The sequence below is a fragment of the Juglans regia genome, chromosome 13 (genome assembly GCF_001411555.2).
Source record: "Juglans regia cultivar Chandler chromosome 13, Walnut 2.0, whole genome shotgun sequence".
Classification (NCBI taxonomy): domain Eukaryota; kingdom Viridiplantae; phylum Streptophyta; class Magnoliopsida; order Fagales; family Juglandaceae; genus Juglans; species Juglans regia.
In genome coordinates, this window is record NC_049913.1 from 982,940 (window position 1) to 1,001,996 (window position 19,057).

Sequence of the window (19,057 nt, forward strand, 5' to 3'; positions counted from 1 at the left end):
TTATCGAAGTGTTGTCTAAGAAATAAACTCAAACTATTAGTCTTTTTGTAATACAATGATAACTAGCTAATATTATGATAAAAAAAAAAAAATTTGAAATGTAAGGGATGTAACATGATTAAAAAAATGAATTCTAGGTACGTAATTTTCAAATTAATATTTAATTGTGACACGTTGCCTGATCACAATATATATATATATATATATACGCATCTTTCATGACTTAATTTACACGATGATCATAAAGATGTGTCATGCATTGCATGGTTTGTCACAAACTAGCCAACCAGCATTTTGAACTAATCTTTTTTTTAAACTTGTATTAAACAAATTTAGCAAAATGATTAATTTATAAAATTTGTCTTAAACTATATCGTATTTTGAACTAATCCTTTTGTTTTCTAATCTATCCAAACATATAATTATTATACTTTACTACCATATCATTATCCAAAGATATTTGTTAAAATTTGTTAGATAATTTATTAATAATTTTTCTTTTGTAAAAAATCATATAATTCTTTTGTAAAAAGTCATATAATTTTTGTAAAAAAGCTAAACTAGGCAAACGTCCTGTATTTGGACGTTGCTCTATTAATAGTGTCTATATATATATATATATATATATATATATATATATATATATATGTCTCACAAATAGTAGATTCTATCTAAAGTACTTAACTGGGATAATTATAATGGATCTTCAGTACTTTAATACTGATAAACATGATTTCAACATGTATTAGTTTTGATTAGACTAATTATTTAGATCACACTCATTAATTAATGGAGATTGAACTTAATTGGTTGTGAATTAATTAATGGTGTTGATCATTCGCATCAGAATTAGTTACGACTGGTACTTGACTCCCCCGCCCGGCCACTTTTCCAAAGGTTAATTTATCTTGAGAAATTACTTTACATGAGCTAGCGATGGACCAACATCGTCCATGGGATTATTGTACATGATTTATATTAGCCATTAATATTTCTATTCTATCCCATAATTATAATTTTATTGATACCAAAAAAAAAAGGCCAGTACTATTAATCCAATCCGACAGTCCGAGTAGTACTAGACTACTAGTCAACCTCAGAGTCTATGTCTTGAAAGAGCAGCATAAGATAACAGCTTTCTCTTAGACCCTAATTTGGGACGAGGATGATCATGATGTCCACGATGCACTGGATGTGGAGGAGCCTTACAAGGAATGTAAGTGGTGTACCACATGGAATATTGGCAGGGCCGGTGGCTCATGCTCATGTGGTACAATGAGAACCACCAGCAATCCTTCGCCGATCTTTGCTCGGGAAGTCCAAGGATGCAGTTCTTCCTCAAATCAAGAACTCCACTGTCCACCAGCTTTTTACACGTTGGCCCTATAATGGTAAAATAGTTATCGGACAGGGAAAGATTCAGCAAACTCCCGAGTTCACACACCACCTCCGGCACCTGCCCGTACAGAAGGTTTCCGGCGAAGTTCAGCTGCTCCATCTTCTCCAGGCAGCCCAACGAGAATGGCAAGGGGCCGGTCAATAAGTTGTTTCCGGCGTCAAAAACTGTTGCTTCTTTTAGGAGTCCTATTTCGTATGGAAGACAACCAGATAATTTGTTGTTCAAGAATAGTACTTCAATCAATGTCTCTGAAGCATTTCCGATGCTTGGGGGGATTGGACCGGTGAATCTGTTGTTGGCAAATGTGAGATAGGATACCGGGGTGTTGCCGAGGTTATCGGGTAGTTTTTGAATGAATTTGTTGTTGTTAATGAAGAGCACTTCTAGGGGCTGTATGAAAATCTGTGCCGGCACAGTCCCGCTAAAGCCATTGAAACGGATGTCCAAGAATGCTAGGTCATTAATAACGAGCACCGATTGCGGGAACTCGCCAGAAAAGTCGTTGTTACTGATATCGAGCTCGTAGAAATAAGGGAGTTTGGAGATATTGGAAGGAATAGTGCCGGTGAAATTGTTGGAGTTGGCATGGAAAAGTGCGAGGTCAGGAAATCGATCAATAAAACCTTCTAAAGTAGGGGCAGCAAGATTATAGCCATTGAAATCGATGGAAGCAACGGCAACGGCGGAGCCATTGTCTGGTGGATTGTCACAGTAGAAGCCCTTGTAGCCGTTGCAAATGTCTGGGCCAACCCAAGTTTGGGTGATTCCAAAGGGATCTGCCGTGATCTTTGTCTTGAAGTCTTGGATGACCTGATAGACCACGGCGATTCTTTGGTCCGCGAAGGTTAAATTACCTCCCGGAGGAGATGTTGGTGATCGAGCTCCTCCACGGCAGGATGGACCACAATTCTGGCAGATTACACAGAGGAGACACGGGAAGAAGATGAATAAGGTGATGAAGCATTTAAAAAGTAGAGAGTTGCTACCCATTTGACACCTAAGGGGGGAGAGAGAGAGAGAGATAGTGATTAGAAATAGATGAAGAGATGGTGTTTAAAGAATCTTGATCCTTGTTTTTATAGTAGTCGATGTGGTCCTTTGTAATACACTTTGGAAATTAAGCAAGTATAATATATATTATATATATTGAGCTAGCTCAATATATATGCCTCTCGATCGATCTCTCTTATGATCTTCTTCCTTTTTTCTTGTTAGTGGGTTGGGAACTTCACAATCATAATGTTTCATCAGAAGAAATGGTGATTAAAAGAGTGTTGACAATTCTCCGATAGTGGATTGTAGTTGTTGTTTCGTGAGTCTAGCTAGCCAGCCTGCCATATCCTAGTGGATGGATTTGAACTACTACTACTTCGTCATCACAATATACTTATGATTCTCCATGTTTTTCGCAGGCATTTAATTAATTTTATCTGACCAAAAAACAAAACACATCCAGATCTAATATTAATATATTATAAAAAATTCTATACATCATACTACCATCTTATTTATATCTTATTGAGTATGATGTGACATATTTATTACTATTAAATAATTATTTATTACATACTTCTTTATCATCTAATAATAATAAATATGTCATATACTACTTAATATGATCAAAATAGAACGAGAGCTTATATATTATATGGTGGCCATCATCTCGATCTAATTAAAGTACACTACCATATATATATATATATATATTTATATATACGTACAACAAATAGTTATCCAAACACTTCATTAATTGACATATACATGCATACGTACGTACGAAAATGGGGACGTACGTGTAATATCATATATTGTATTTTAACTATTTTTTTTATTTGTAAATCGGTATTAGAGTACACTATTCAGATTATTTAAATAATAAAATTTAATTTATAAAATTTAAATTTTAAATTATCAAATTATGTCATATAAATATTTTATTAAATATACTCTACGCACGTTCTTAAGAATAGAATACATTAATAAGAATGTTATTAATGGATCGACACGTTTGTAATGTTCAAGCTTGGGACGTGTTCTGTGATTAACTGTCTGCAAAAAGGTTGATGATGATGATGATGGTTGATGGAAAGACATAATTAAATTTGTAATCGTAAAGACAGAAATAGATGTATGTAAATAAGCAGAATTGATTGATGGAATTAGTACTAGTAGAGGCTACATCGATCTCTAAATAAATAATTTATTCAAATGTGAAAGGGGATACCGAATAGTGTCCAATATAATTGTGCCCTGGACCCCTTTCCTCTTCCCTTAGTTGGAGAACCGTTCACATTTGAATTGGAGATAGCCCAACCATTTCCGTTGGTAATTGAAGGGTGCGCACGCCGCTATCTAGTGGGATGCCACGTCAATGTGCCTCACCTCTACTATATTTCTCACGTCATTTATATATATATATATGTGGATGTTTCCTTCTCTGATTTCATATATATTTTTTAATCAAATTAAAAAATATAGCCCAATTCTTCTCCGGCCCAATCGAAATTAACTCGTGTGGACGTCCCACGTACTAATGTGGCATACTTCGTGGACTTTTTTTCATTTTTTTAGTCCGTCCGGGCGTCCGAGCACAATGAACCCCAAAGCAACTCTACGGCTTCGATGGGCCAGGCCCAACCCAACCCCGTCGTGTCTGTGGAATGCAAAGTGTAATGGTGAGTAAAACCCTTTTTGCTTTACACCTCTCTCTTTTCTCTCGCTCTGTCCAGGGTTTACAATAGCTCGGCTTTGAATTTCCGATTAGTGTTTCGTCTCGGCTACATATCCGTAGTCAGAAATGGAGCATGAGAACGACGGCGACGTTTCGCATCCGCCGAAGTCGAAGAAGCACAAGGGGAAGCACGACAAACCTAAGCCATGGGACGAGGACCCCAACATTGACCACTGGAAAATCGACAAGTTCGACGCCTCCTGGAACGAATCCGGTTTGCTCGAAGTCAGCTCCTTCTCCACTCTCTTCCCTCAATACAGAGGTAATTATAACCCAAAACCATCTTCTTAGCTCTATTTTTCTTTCTCTCTTCTTGTTGTTTTCCCCAAGAAATTTCCTTTTCGTCTTTTGTCTATTTTAGGTGATTTTGGATCCTTTTTCTGAATTTTCTATTTCTTCGTTCAGAAAAGTACTTGCAAGAGGTTTGGCCCAATGTGAAATCCGCTTTGAAAGAGTATGGCATTTCGGGTGAACTTAATCTGGTGAGTGTCCACAAATATTTTCTTTAAGTCAATGAATCATTGATTTTGGTGAAAATGGCTTATGACTATATATTATTATTGCATACTGAAGCTGAGTATACTGGTGTCGGGTGGTTAGGACTGGTTACTTAAGGGTTTATGGCAGCAGAAACTTCTTGTTAGACTAAGAAATAATCGGGAAGAGTGTTCAAATGGCGGGCCTGGGATGAACTTAGACTTGGGCATTCTAAGTTTGATTCCGCACTAGGAGTTTTCTTGCTATTGGATTGTGTATGCGGGGGTTTGTGGGTTCAAAAGGTCCTGACTTGGTGAGATTCCACATCATAAAGAAAGGAATCAGAAAGGATTCTGATGAGTTATTCAGTTCTGGTGTAAAACTAGAAAGAAACAGTGAACGACCGGATATATCTCCTGCTTTCTAGAGTGTAGTAGGTATTTCCTTTGTATGCATCTTGTGTACTTGGGCTATGCCAATTCTTGGTAATAAAATTTCTTATGAATTATAAAAAAACACAACCGGATATATCTGCAGATGTGGACCAAAAAGTGCCCGAGAAAGAGAGTAGAAGAAATAGAGTGGAATCTGGGCGACAATTTATTTGTTATTTCGGCGGATTGGTCATATTCGCATGAATGTAACTTGGATTCAACAATTTCTTTGTTAGATCAGATTGGATTTATACTGCATTACATGAAACTTTAGCATGATAGTCTATATGTCATTTCTTTGGGTTCTTAGTTTATAAACTTTGAGCCTTTATTAGGCTTCTTTGTAACGTAGTGCCAATTTCCATCTCTGCTAGTAGTTGGAACTTCAAATTTTGAGATTCATTTAACAATTTTGATTTTTAAGAATCTATTTCTGTGTTTTGATGCCTTTAAGGATGTTTAAGTGTAATCATTGATTATTATTATTATTATTATTATTATTTTATGACCAAATGTGGTAATCTGTCATTGTTAATTTTTTACTTGGAGGACATTACAGTCTTCTGATTTGTAGTATGATTTACTGTTCGCCAGGTAGAGGGTTCCATGACAGTTTCCACGACCAGAAAGACCAGGGACCCTTATATTATCATTAAGGCTAGGGATCTTATTAAGCTTTTGTCAAGAAGTGTTCCTGTACATCAGGTACAATTTTTTACTTTTGCTTTCAATGTTGTTTTCTTTTCTATATTGTATGGATTCTCTGTAATAACAAAGGTGTGAAATAGTTACCAAGATATTGCTTTCTGTTGTTATTATTATTATTATCTCTTTGATGACAAAATATTACTTGGGTATTATTTGTGCTCAAGTCTCTCCATTGAAATTATTTTATTAGTATCTATTGTGAGACAGCTACTTCATTTTGTCTGCCTTTCATTAGTTGGCTAATTTTTGTTCTTATGCAACATTTTGGTGGCAGGCAATAAAAATTCTGGATGACGAAATCCAATGTGACATCATCAAGATTGCCAACTTGGTCCGTAATAAGGTATTAGGTGTGGCCATGGAAAAGATCAGTATTTAATGCCAATTTTCAGTTTTGGCTCATATGTGGGATTCATGTTTGATACTAGATTGAGATAGGTTCTCTACTTTTTTGAAGGTCAAGTCCTTAGGATTGAGTTAAATGTTCTCATTTTGGATGTTTGGTTTATGGGCTGTGATCAATTTTGTACTCAGTGTCAAGTCAATTTTTTCCATTATTGATGTTAAGATAATTTGGCGATTGATATAAGGGCCTTGGTTGTGTGCAGGAGCGATTTGTGAAACGCAGGCAACATCTTGTTGGTCCTAATTCTTCCACTTTAAAGGTGTGTACAATGGTTACATTTGCCCCCCCCCCAAAAAAAAAAAAAAAGAAAGGAAAAAAAGAAAGAAAATGGATTAGCTACTTGGCTGGCTTGATGCAGTATGCTGTCAGATGTTCCTTTAATGCTTTTCCAGTGGCTTATATGATATTGTTGAGGTGCAGGCACTTGAAATACTGACAGGCTGCTATATACTCGTTCAGGTAATTGTTACTATTCTGTGTTATTTTGGAGGTCAAATTACCACTGTTTTTTTGTTCCTCCCTCTCCTTGGGCAATGTGGAGAGTCATGAAATGAATTCCTTCTCTTTTTTTATTATAAATGCATAGGGCAATACAGTTGCTGCTATGGGTTCATTTAAAGGTTTGAAGCAAGTCAGGAGGATCGTGGAAGACTGCATACTAAATAAAATGCATCCTGTATACCATATCAAGGTGAATAGATTGGTCCTCTGTTTCGATTGAAATTGTTGTTTTCTCTTGAGGACCGTCAACAGTTATGATATGCTTGGGGATCTGTAAACATTCTCGGTCTCCCTTTTCTGAGTAGGTTCTTATGATGAAGAAAGAACTTGAAAAGGATCCAGCACTTGCACAAGAAAACTGGGATAGGTTTCTTCCAAAATTCAAAAAGTAAAACATCTACTACTTTTGTTGTATATGGATATAATCATTTTCTTTCAATCTCCTGTTATGTATATTTCTTCTATTTTACATTACTTCTACGATTTTGACCCAGGAAAAATGTTAAACAAAAGAAGGTTAAGACTAAAGAAAAGAAACCGTATACACCTTTCCCTCCTCCACAACAGCCTAGCAAGGTGAGGAACTGCTTCTAGTCTCTACATATTTTAGATTCCTGCAAGAGATTCAATGCTTTAATGTATTTATTAGGCTACTTGTTTCTTTGATTTTATTAATTAATAGGGAGGTCTAAAAGCCTCGTGTCATATCTCTTCCACACATGAAAAGGATACAAATTTCAGCGGTTTTATATGGTTTTATCTTTTTAATTTTTTTTCACTCTATATCTTCTTCTTTTTCTTTTTGTTTTCCTCTTATCTTGTCTTTTTATTTATCAACGGTATCCCTCTCTCATTTCTCTGATACTTCAGTTCCTGTGGAAAATGTTTTGAATGATTAATCTGTTTCAACGTCAAGTTTTTCTTTTTGCTTTGCTTGGCGGTTGGTTTGTGAGTCGAAACAATGATTTTCTTGCTAGTTTAGTTGGATACAGTGAGGTATTTTCTGGAGTCCGGTTCTTTTCAGTGGGTTCCTCGAAAGTTGAATATATTTGTAGAGTACTTTGTGTAATTGGACTCCGTGCCCTTCTTATCTTGCGTCTCTTTTAACTAATCTGTTTGTTGTCTTGTTAAAAGGAATAATATTAATACATGGGATGCAATATTCTATGGTATTTTCAGATTGATGAACAATTGGCGAGTGGAGAATTCTTCATGTCACAGAAAAAGAAATCAGCGAAGAAGTGGCGAGAGAAGCAGGAGCAGCAGGCACAGAAAACAGCAGAAAACAAAAGAAAAAGAGAAGCTGCATTTGTTCCCCCAGAGGTGGTATATTCTGAAGCTAATTATTTCAATTGTCTCCATTTTATTGACATCTTGATTCGTGCTGTTTTACGTGATGTTATCTTTTATATGAATGAATTTTATCAATTTTGGCATGGCAATCTCAGGAGTTGAGAGACCGGGAGGCAAAGTCTGAGGATAATAATAAAGATGTGGCGGCCATGGCCATGTCTCTCAAGGTAATAGTAGATCATAAGATTTGGGTTGTCTTACTTCATGAGATCTTTCCATTATAATTCAAGTCCTTACATCGACTGCTCTACAGAAAAAGGCTGAGGAGTTTGGGAAGCAAAAATTGAGTGAGAATATCAATGCTGAAGCTTATATTGCAGCAACCGGAGAAACTTCGAGAAAGAAATCCAAGCGCTCAGTGTGAGGATCAATGCTGATGCTTATACGGCAGCAGCCTCGGTCTCGTATTGCATTTGCAGCAAGTATGACGTGTTTAGTGAATGAGAGAAGTTGCATGGATGATCCAGCCAAGCTTGTACGAGTCGGAGTCTTAAAATCTTGCCGTGCATGAGAAGAAATAATTTATTGAGTAAAGAAAATGAAAAAAAAAACGGCATTTACAATTTGGATATATACTCTGTTTTTGCTAACCCATACTGGATATGAAGTTTTTAGTTATTTGGTTCTTGTTGTGAGTAGGGGTGTACAAAATTCTGTCCAGACCGGAAAAACCGACTGGACAGGACCGAATACTAGAGGGGCCAGTCTCGGTCTCAAAAATTGTGGACCGAGAAGTTCGGTCCGGTCTTAGGATTTATAAATTTTGGATTGGACTGGGCCGAACCGAATTATATATATTTTAAATATTTTTAAAATATTTTTATATAGTAATTATATAAGTTAATTATGTAATTTTTATCTAATTTATTATCATTGACCATATAAAATATTAAATAATATATGCTATCAATTAATAATATATCATAAATTTTGTGATAATTTATGTTATTATATGTAAATAGACAATAGTAATGAAGAAATATTAGTTCCATGAAACATTTTTCTTAAATTTTAATTATTCATTGTTAATTTTTTTTTTTGCAATACACACTCATACTTATGAAGAGTCTCATAGGAACCTTCAATTCTATCTCCCTTCCTCTCTCTCTTATTTTTTTCTTTTTGGCTCGAGCGGTATATCGAGCGAACATTAAGGTTAGTGATTTGCTCGAACGGTGTGTTGAACACCTATCTAGCAAATTCACGAGTTGATCTTCGCTCGAGCTAGCGTTAGCTCGAGTGGAAGTTGAGTGAACTCACGAGTTGCTATGGACATTTAGAGTAAAGTAGGATTTAAACAACGCCATTTACATCCTATGGACAGATCGGATCGATAGGGACCGGTTCGGTCCGATCTAAAAAATACCATTCGGACTGGATCGAATTCACCCCTAGTTGTGAGTCGTTGGGCTGTAGTTTTCTTTTGTTTGTTAGATGTGGGCCGGAAGCAGACAATCGGGTCAAGATCGACTCATTGGGCTTCAAATTCTTTTCAACGATCACTTCTAATTATCAGTTTTGATCATCATCTTTCAAACCATCAAGATATTACAATGCATTTCTATTTTCAAAACAACAAAATATTTTCTAAAATTTCTTCAAAAAATAAAAATAAAAATAAAAATAAAATACCCTATCAAATAAAATAAGTAAATTCTTAACAATATGAGAGTTTTTGAAAACTAATTTATGACTGAAAAAATAATATTTTTAAAACTTAAAAATAACTTGGAAAGATATCTTTATTATGAACTGGATCTGCCAAATATACATCAGATATGCGTGGTCTAGAAGATCTCTACATCCTAATCGTAATGGTAATTTCAAGTACCCTTTTCTCCGGCTTCTTTTTTAACTAAATAAACAAACAAAACCCAGCCTTTCCCAGTTGGCAAAATCCCATTTGCCAAACCACTAACATCCCAAAATCTAGGTGGGCCAACCTGACAGACAAAGCATTTCCCCTCCTACAATTTCAACGATGTTTTTGGTTCCCCCTAGCCCCTAGGCCTCTGCCAAACTCTCTCTCTCCTCCCCCTTCCTTCTAGCTTATCCTATATATATGCACAATTATATTCGAATCCATCGTCTCCATTCCCCTCGGGTACTATTTTTTTTTTTCAAAAAAAAGGCATGGCGAAGTCTTCATTTTTGGTCCTGATTTCTTGTTTGGTCCTCTTCGTTGCTCTTGCGACGGCCATGGACATGTCAATCATCGACTACGATCTAAAACACGGCCCGAGGACTGAGAGCCACATGCGGACCATGTACGAGGCTTGGCTAGTCAAACATGGCAAGGCCTATAATGCACTGGGAGAGAAGGAGACGCGGTTCGAGATTTTTAAGGATAACCTGAGGTTCATCGACGGGCACAACAAGATGGAGAACCGGACGTATAAGGTTGGATTGAATCGGTTTGCAGACCTGACCAACGAGGAGTACCGGTCCGTGTATTTGGGCGGCAGGATGGAGAGGAAGAACAGGCTTTCTGGGACCCATAGTGACCGGTACGCATACCAGGCCGGCGAGGAATTGCCCGAGTCCGTGGATTGGAGGGAGAAAGGGGCTGTTGTGGAGGTTAAGGATCAAGGCCAATGCGGTGAGTTTTTGGGGTTTTCATTTTCATTTTTATTTTCTTTTGTTAGTTCTTGTTTCATTTGCTTTTGAAAGTTTTTGTTTTATGTCGATGGATCTAATTATAATGATTTCTCTAATATTAATGGATTAAAATATTTGAATTAATTTTTAATTAGTCAATCAAACATAATGCTTCAGATTTCGTTATATATATATTAAAAAAAAAAAAAAAAAAAGGTTCCATGGTCGAGGTACCATGGGATGATAATGGACGTTGTCATTGTCGTGAGCTAACCAATTTTTGATGCGTTGTTAGACTTTGACACGGAAAGATATTTTACCTGAAAAATGCTTGGAAATTCTGTTACTTATTATTGTTTATTTTCAATCTCGGAGGAGACTTTTGATGCGTTTAGATCCATTTTTGTATTTTGTCAACGTGGCTTTAAGAATTTTTTTTTTTTTTTGAAGATGGCTTTAAGAATTGTTCAGAAGAAACTATCTTTTTGCTTTGAAATAAAACATTTTTATTGAAAGAAACTACGGTTGTGAAAAATTATCTTTACGTTCAGTTTATATTTTGTGGTCAACTGGATGCACTTTGATTACCTAGTCTGATGCTTACATGATGATGTTTTTTAGATGATACAAAAATTTCAAATTGATGTGAGATTTGTAGTAAACAATAGACTCTGATTGGTGGCGGAGGAAGAGTAATGCCATGATATTAAGTAAACATCACGTGTCAACCGCTATAAAATATGTGAATTTGCACATGGGGCGTAAGTTTGATTAGATTGGCAAATGATGTTGTCTGGTCAAATATTAAGAATACCATAAACTTTTGTTGATAACCCGTGCATTGCTTGATGAAGGGAGTTGCTGGGCATTCTCGACCATTGGTGCCGTTGAAGGGATAAATAAAATTGTGACAGGTGACCTTATCTCCTTGTCGGAGCAAGAATTGGTGGACTGTGATAAGTCATATAACCAAGGATGCAATGGAGGCCTCATGGACTATGCCTTCCAATTCATCATTAACAATGGTGGCATTGATACTGAAGAAGACTACCAATACCGTGCTCGTGATGGTGCTTGTGATCCCAACCGGGTTCGTGTCAATCCATGCTGTTTTTCTATTTTCTTAAGAAGGAATAAGATTTTGATGACTGGAAGAGCATGGGGTTGTGCGATTCCAGCCAGAACATTCTGTGTTATATCCTACTTTATTCTTTCATCTATTTATCCTTTCAGAAAAATGCCCGGGTTGTGACCATTGATGGGTATGAAGATGTTCCCGAAAATGATGAGGACTCCTTGAAGAAGGCTGTGGCAAATCAACCAATTAGCGTTGCCATTGAAGCCGGTGGGAGAGCTTTCCAACTCTATGAATCGGTAATGGCTGTATCTCATTGGTGTTTAACTCCCTAGACGTATCACTCTAATTTCAATTGCATGTGGTTCTGTGTCAGCTGAATAGTGATAATTGTGTTGGTCTTGCTTAACAAATGCCCTACTAATGAAAAATGGCGTATCGCTATTTGTCCAGTGGATTCAGCTGTACAAGAGCTAAGCTCTTGTATCATTTGACTGAATCCTAACTTGCTTCCATTCCAGACCAAGTGAAGTTGGTCTAAATTCCTCTAGCTTAACTCTTTGATTTGATGGCATGAATCACTTGAGTTTGCCACTCAAAAGGATTGAATTCTAGACAAGTCCTGGAGACAACAAAAATTTTCATGCTCATCACATTGATCTTCTTCTGTTCCAAATTTTTTGTCCATTTAGGGCGTCTTCACCGGGCTTTGTGGAACACAATTAGATCATGGTGTGGTTGCCGTCGGATATGGTACAGAAAATGGCACTGATTACTGGCTAGTCAGGAACTCTTGGGGTCCCAGGTGGGGGGAGGATGGGTACATCAAGATGGAGCGCAATGTAGCTGACACCACTACTGGAAAGTGCGGGATTGCTGTTGAGGCCTCCTACCCCATTAAAAACGGTCAGAATCCTCCTAACCCTGGTCCCTCTCCCCCATCTCCTGCTAGTCCAGAAACCGTCTGTGATGATTACTACTCATGCCCCACGGGAAGCACCTGCTGCTGTATATATGAGTATGGTAACTTCTGCTTTGGATGGGGATGCTGTCCCTTGGAGTCTGCAACCTGCTGCAATGACCATTCCAGCTGCTGCCCTCAGGATTATCCCATCTGCGATCTTGATGCTGGAACTTGCCGAATGGTAATTATTTGTGTTTGATTGTTAAAGATACTAGCACCTCCTTTTTCCCAGTTTGTTGGGGTTTGCTTATATGATGTTATGAAACAGAGCAACAGCAATCCATTGGGAGTTAAAGCGTTCAAGCGGGCTCCTGCTAAAAGCACTCGGCCTCACTATATTGCTGGCAGGCAGATAGGCCGCAATTGAGAAGCCTTGGGATCAGACTGGGTCTGGAAGGACTGAGGAAACCCACATGATGAAGAAGGAAGACGCGTTGGACGACCCACTCATTGCTAGGGGAGGTTGCTTGGAAGAATTGCTTTGTTCTCACTAAACTACCAGTTTGAGTAGACTTTAATTAAAATGGGGATGTAAAATTTCAATTTCCGTGATTATTGTAAATAGCTTTTATTATTTGCCCCAACAAAAACAAATTAAAAGCTTTCTATCAAAATCAATAAGTTGTACATACTGTTACCACTAGTTTTGATAGTTTGTATAAGTTCTGTGATATGCTCTTTCTTTCTTGCTTTTTTATTTTTTCTTAGGCGTTAACAATTTTTAAAGGTCATCGGACTATGAGGATTTTTCCTTGAATTACTCAAAATGTACTCACGGAAAACTTCTTGTCAAGGGATGCACATCCCATATTAGATAGTGTACACAAGGCCCAACTCCCAGCTCCAAAAGCCCATGATCAAGATATCAAAGCCCATGATCAAGATGCAAACTGCCTCCACCTTACCAATACAAGTCGTCCAGACACATTGCATAAAAGAGAAAAGGGATGATTACATTTGTATCCCTTATTGTTTTATTTCATTTATTGTAAATACCTTTAGATAAATGAGCTGTATTCTATTTTTAGGAAAAGGCAATTCTGTTAGGTTGTTAGGGAAAACCATGTATAAGAGGACTTACTGTACATTCCTTGATACACACATTTTACAGAAATAACAGAGCACTGAGAATATTCAGTCCCTGCTGTGCACTTGCTCTCTGCACGTCAATGCCTTCTTCTCCATTTTATTCATTTACTTACACCTGCTGTGCACTTGCTCTCTGCACGTTAGTGCCTTCTTCTCCATTTTATTCATTTACTTACATGGTATCAGTCGCCTGAGAGCACAATTTCATGGCCAACCATTCTGAACACTCTGCCGATACTACCTCCCATCACTCTGATTCTCACTCAGTTCACTCTGATTCTCACTCAATTCACTCAAACCAAAATGCAAACACCTTTCATGCCAACAATATGGCTCGTTTCTTGAACCTCAGTGACCACGGCAACCCATTCCGCCTTGACAATGGCGATAACCCTGCCGTCATTCTTGTGACTGACCTGCTCACCGCAGACAACTACGCCACCTGGTCGCGCGCCATGCGTCGCGCTCTTCGTGCCAAAAATAAGGTGGGTTTCATCACCGGTGATATCCCACGACCCCACGACCCAGATGACCCCTTGCTTACCCTTTGGGAACGTTGCAACGACATGGTCGTTTCCTGGATTCAAAATTCTATCAGTTCTTCCATTAAATCAAGTGTTGTGTTCGTTGATGATGCACGCGATATCTGGCTTGATCTCCAGCACCGCTTCTCTCAACAGAATGGACCACACATATTTCAACTCAAGAAGACTCTTGCTAGCCTCCTTCAAGAACAAGAATCTGTAAGTGTTTATTATAGTAAACTCAAAACATTATGGGATGAGTTGTCCATTTATGATCCTATTCCCGTTTGCAACTGTGGTACAATGTCAACTCTTCTGGATCGTTACCAACGTGACTGTGTTTTCCAATTCTTAATGGGTTTGCATGATAGTTATTCTAATGCCCGTGACCAGATCATGCTATTAGATCCCATACCTCCTGTTACTAAGGTTTTTTCACTGATACAACAGCAAGAAAGACAGCATCAACTTACCCACCATCCACCATCCCCTGATTCAATGGCCCTCGCCATTAAGAAGCCTCTTTACCCTAAAAAATTCTCACCCCAACCATGGCCTAACTAGAAAAGAGACCGACCATTTTGCACTCACTGCAAAATTACAGACCATACACTTGAAACTTGCTTTAAAGCTGGCAATGCTGAAGCACCTCTGTGTGCTCACTGCCATTTGTTTGGTCACACAGCCGACAAATGCTACAAATTGCATGGCTACCCTCAAGGCCACAAACTTTCCAACAAACCTTCCAACAATGCTGTTTTTTCTGCTCAATCCTCCATATCTCCTTTCCCACAGCATGAGGAAACCAGTGATAAAAAAGTGGGTTTCACTAAGGCACAATTTCAGCAACTAATAGCTTTGCTTCAACCAAAGGAGTCTTCCATTGCTACTCATCATTCGGCTAACCAGATTCAGTCCAAGTTACCTCTTACTTCCACCTTCTCTGGTATATCTTTTTCCCTCTCTACATACACACACAATGCACTACCATCCAACATTTTTCCTTGGATAATAGACACGGGTGCAACAGACCACATGGTCTGCTGCCCCTCCATGCTCACTTCTGCCACAACACTTGTTTCTCAATCTGTGAAATTACCCAATGGAACTGAAGTTCCTGTCTCACACATTGGTCATGTTCAGGTCACAGATTCCATATGCCTTACTGAGGTTTTATGCATTCCTTCCTTCACCTTTAATCTTCTTTCAGCAAAGAAACTTGCTACTTCTCACACTTGCTGCCTCATATTTTTTTCTGATTTCTGCTTTATCCAGGACCTTCTCTCTTGGACAACGATTGGGAAGGGTGAAGTAAGGGATGGCCTCTACCACTTGCTCCAAACTAAAGTCTCTCCTTCAAGTCTAGCCTCCACACTTTCACAGTTTTCCAACAACATTTCCACTGTTTCAGCATCTGTTTTAAACAATGTTGGTGTCCTTGACCTTTGGCACTGTCGCCTAGGTCATCTATCTTCTTCTTGTCTTAGTTTAATTACTGATCCTATTGTAAAGAACAATACCTCTTCTCTTAATGGTAAGCCTTGCTACATTTGTCCAATGGCTAAAATGCGTCGTCTTCCTTTCCCTACTAGTCAACATAAAACATCCCATTCTTTTGAGATAATACATTGTGATTTATGGGGACCATGCTCAACAACCGCATATGATGGATCCAAATATTTTTTAACTATAGTAGATGACCTTACTAGATGTACATGGTTATACCTCCTTCAAAATAAATCTGAAACCAGAAAATGTATTGAAACCTTTTACAATCTTGTTCAAACTCAATTTAATCTTAAAATTAAAATTTTAAGAAGTGACAATGGGGGTGAATTTCAAATGACTGAATTTTTTAACACCAAGGGTATCATTCACCAGAAAAGTTGTGTTGCCACCCCCCAACAAAATGGGATTGTAGAAAGAAAACATCAACACTTGTTAAATGTGGCTCGTGCATTGAAGTTTCAAGCCGGTCTTCCACTTGAATATTGGAATGACTGCGTTTTAACAGCCACTTATTTGATTAATAGAACACCTACTCCACTTCTTCAAAACAAAACACCATATGAGCTTTTATTTAACTCTCCACCAACTTATGCTCATATGAAAATTTTTGGATCCCTATGTTTTGCTTCTACCCTTTCTCATGGTAGGAAGAAGTTTGATCCTCGTGGTCGCATATGCATTTTTCTTGGCTACCCATTCGGTATTAAGGGTTACAAACTCCTTGACCTTGAAACCAAAACTACCTTCATTTCTAGGGATGTTGTGTTTCATGAATCCATCTTCCCTTTCCATTCATTACCCTCACTCACTACTTCCACCACTGACCCTTCAAATCTGGTTTTCACCAAGCCTTTATCTGACTTTCTAGATTTTCCAGCTTCACATTCTACTTCTGACCTCACAGCACATGCAAATCCTGATGCTCCTTCATCTCCCATTTCACAATCTGATTTCCCCTCCCACCAAGACCCCCATATTCATACTTCCCCAATTTCTGTTTCCACTCCCACTCCTCTTCTTCGCAGGTCCACTAGACTACGGAAAGCACCTCAATACTTGCAAGATTTTCACTGCAAGCAGGCCTCCCTCCACGAGCCAGCCCAATCATTGTCCAATTCCTGCACAGACATAACTGGTACATCTCATCCTCTAGCTAAATATATATCTTATCAGAAATTTAGTCCTTCTTTTAGAACTTTTTCAACCTCCATTTCTACTATTTCTGAACCAGCCACTTATAAACAAGCAATAAAACACCCTGGTTGGTGCCAAGCTATGGAAGCTGAATTACATGCCTTAGAACAAAACCAAACTTGGCTTCTCACTGATTTACCCCCTGGAAAACAAGCCATTGATTGCAAGTATGTATACAAAATTAAGTTCAACTCTGACGGGTCCATTGAAAGGCTAAAAGCAAGACTTGTTGCCAAAGGTTTTACACAACTAGAAGGGATAGATTACACAGAAACCTTTTCTCCCGTTGCCAAATTGGTAACTGTCCGGGTTCTACTTTCTGTGGCAGCAATACAAGGCTGGTCCTTACATCAATTTGATGTCCACAATGCTTTTCTCCATGGTGATTTAGATGAGGAGATTTACATGAGAAAACCCCCGGGTTACACTAAAGGTGAACCTCATCAAGTTTGTAAACTTGTTAAAAGCCTTTATGGCCTTAAACAAGCTTCAAGGCAATGGCACTCCAAGTTTTCTTCTTCTCTTATTGCTTTTGGGTTCAAGCAATCTAGGGCAGACTATAGTCTCTTCACTAAAGCAGATGGTACCTCTTTTACTGCCTTATTAGTGTATGTTGATGATATTATTGTGGCTGGAAACTGTCCAACTTCCATTGCATCTTTGAAAAAATTTCTGCACACCCAATTTAAGATTAAAGATCTTGGTTACTTACGTTACTTTCTTGGTTTAGAAGTTGCACAATCCTCTAAAGGAATACATTTGTGTCAAAGAAAGTATGCATTAGACATACTTTCAGATTCGGGTTCTCTTGGATGTAAGCCACTCAAACTGCCTCTTGAACAAAATTTTAAGCTGAGTAAAGATTCTGGGCAGCCTCTTTCAGACCCCACTCCATATCGTAGACTTGTTGGACGTTTATTATATCTCACAATCACAAGACCCGATATAAGCTTCACTGTCCAGCTTTTGAGCCAATTCATGGATCACCCCACAACTACACACCTGTCCACAGCACACAAGCTCCTTCGATATCTCAAGACAGCTCCTGGTCAAGGAATATTATTGCCCTCCACATCTCAGTTACAACTTAGAGCATATTGTGATTCAGACTGGGCCTCATGCCCCAACACACGTCGATCCGTCACGGGTTATTGTATTTTTCTTGGAGACTCTCTTATTTCTTGGAAAACCAAGAAACAAACAGTGGTTTCACGCTCTTCCGCTGAAGCTGAGTATCATTCCATGGCTTCCACTTGTTCTGAAATTACTTGGATCAGATTTTTACTAACTGATTTGCATGTCTCACATCCACAGGGTGCCCTGCTCTATTGTGACAATCAAGCGGCTTTACACATCGCCGCCAATCCCGTATTTCACGAAAGAACAAAACATATAGAGCTGGATTGTCATCTCATCAGAGACAAGATTCAAGAGGGCAGTATCATTACCTCTCATGTTCCCTCACACGCTCAACTGGCAGACATCTTCACCAAAGCTTTACCAGCCCATGTCCTACAGCTGCACTTATCCAAGATGGGAGTAGTAAATCTCTACTCTCCATCTTGCGGGGGGCTATTAGATAGTGTACACAAGGCCCAACTCCCAGCTCCAAAAGCCCATGATCAAGATATCAAAGCCCATGATCAAGATGCAAACTGCCTCCACCTTACCAATACAAGTCGTCCAGACACATTGCATAAAAGAGAAAAGGGATGATTACATTTGTATCCCTTATTGTTTTATTTCATTTATTGTAAATACCTTTAGATAAATGAGCTGTATTCTATTTTTAGGAAAAGGCAATTCTGTTAGGTTGTTAGGGAAAACCATGTATAAGAGGACCTGCTGTACATTCCTTGATACACACATTTTACAGAAATAACAGAGCACTGAGAATATTCAGTCCCTGCTGTGCACTTGCTCTCTGCACGTCAGTGCCTTCTTCTCCATTTTATTCATTTACTTACACCTGCTGTGCACTTGCTCTCTGCACGTTAGTGCCTTCTTCTCCATTTTATTCATTTACTTACATCCTAGGACTAGTCAGAATTTTGTTTTCAGATACCCGGTACCAATAAAATAAATAAATATTTTC

General features: G+C 38.2%; 3 protein-coding genes across 4 annotated transcripts; 2 read left to right on the forward strand and 1 right to left on the reverse strand.

The window, feature by feature from the left end:
- Nucleotides 1–984: 984 nt before the first annotated feature.
- LOC108988837 (uncharacterized protein At4g06744-like) lies at nt 985–2,478 on the reverse strand. Its single transcript, XM_018962213.2, has one exon. It carries the CDS (start codon nt 2,387–2,389, stop codon nt 1,097–1,099), a length of 1,293 nt encoding a protein of 430 aa, XP_018817758.1. The 5' UTR covers nt 2,390–2,478; the 3' UTR covers nt 985–1,096.
- Nucleotides 2,479–4,077: 1,599 nt separating this feature from the next.
- Nucleotides 4,078–8,636, forward strand: LOC109003389 (KRR1 small subunit processome component homolog). 2 transcript variants are annotated; one of them, XM_035683919.1, is made up of 12 exons: nt 4,078–4,392; nt 4,536–4,612; nt 5,636–5,746; nt 6,024–6,092; nt 6,358–6,414; nt 6,576–6,614; nt 6,742–6,846; nt 6,962–7,044; nt 7,151–7,232; nt 7,836–7,979; nt 8,105–8,176; nt 8,263–8,636. In XM_035683919.1, exons 1-12 carry the CDS (start codon nt 4,197–4,199, stop codon nt 8,371–8,373), a joined length of 1,146 nt encoding a protein of 381 aa, XP_035539812.1. In that variant the 5' UTR covers nt 4,078–4,196; the 3' UTR covers nt 8,374–8,636. The 2 variants fall into 2 exon arrangements, with proteins under 2 accessions (XP_035539812.1, XP_035539811.1); XM_035683918.1 differs by having other exon boundaries at nt 4,096–4,392; nt 7,836–7,982.
- Nucleotides 8,637–9,899: 1,263 nt separating this feature from the next.
- LOC109003390 (cysteine proteinase RD21A-like) lies at nt 9,900–13,308 on the forward strand. Its single transcript, XM_018981504.2, has 5 exons — nt 9,900–10,608; nt 11,462–11,697; nt 11,841–11,981; nt 12,375–12,827; nt 12,915–13,308. The coding sequence occupies exons 1-5, from the start codon at nt 10,143–10,145 to the stop codon at nt 13,011–13,013; spliced, it is 1,395 nt and encodes a 464-aa protein (XP_018837049.1). The 5' UTR covers nt 9,900–10,142; the 3' UTR covers nt 13,014–13,308.
- The last annotated feature ends 5,749 nt before the right edge of the window (nt 13,309–19,057 follow it).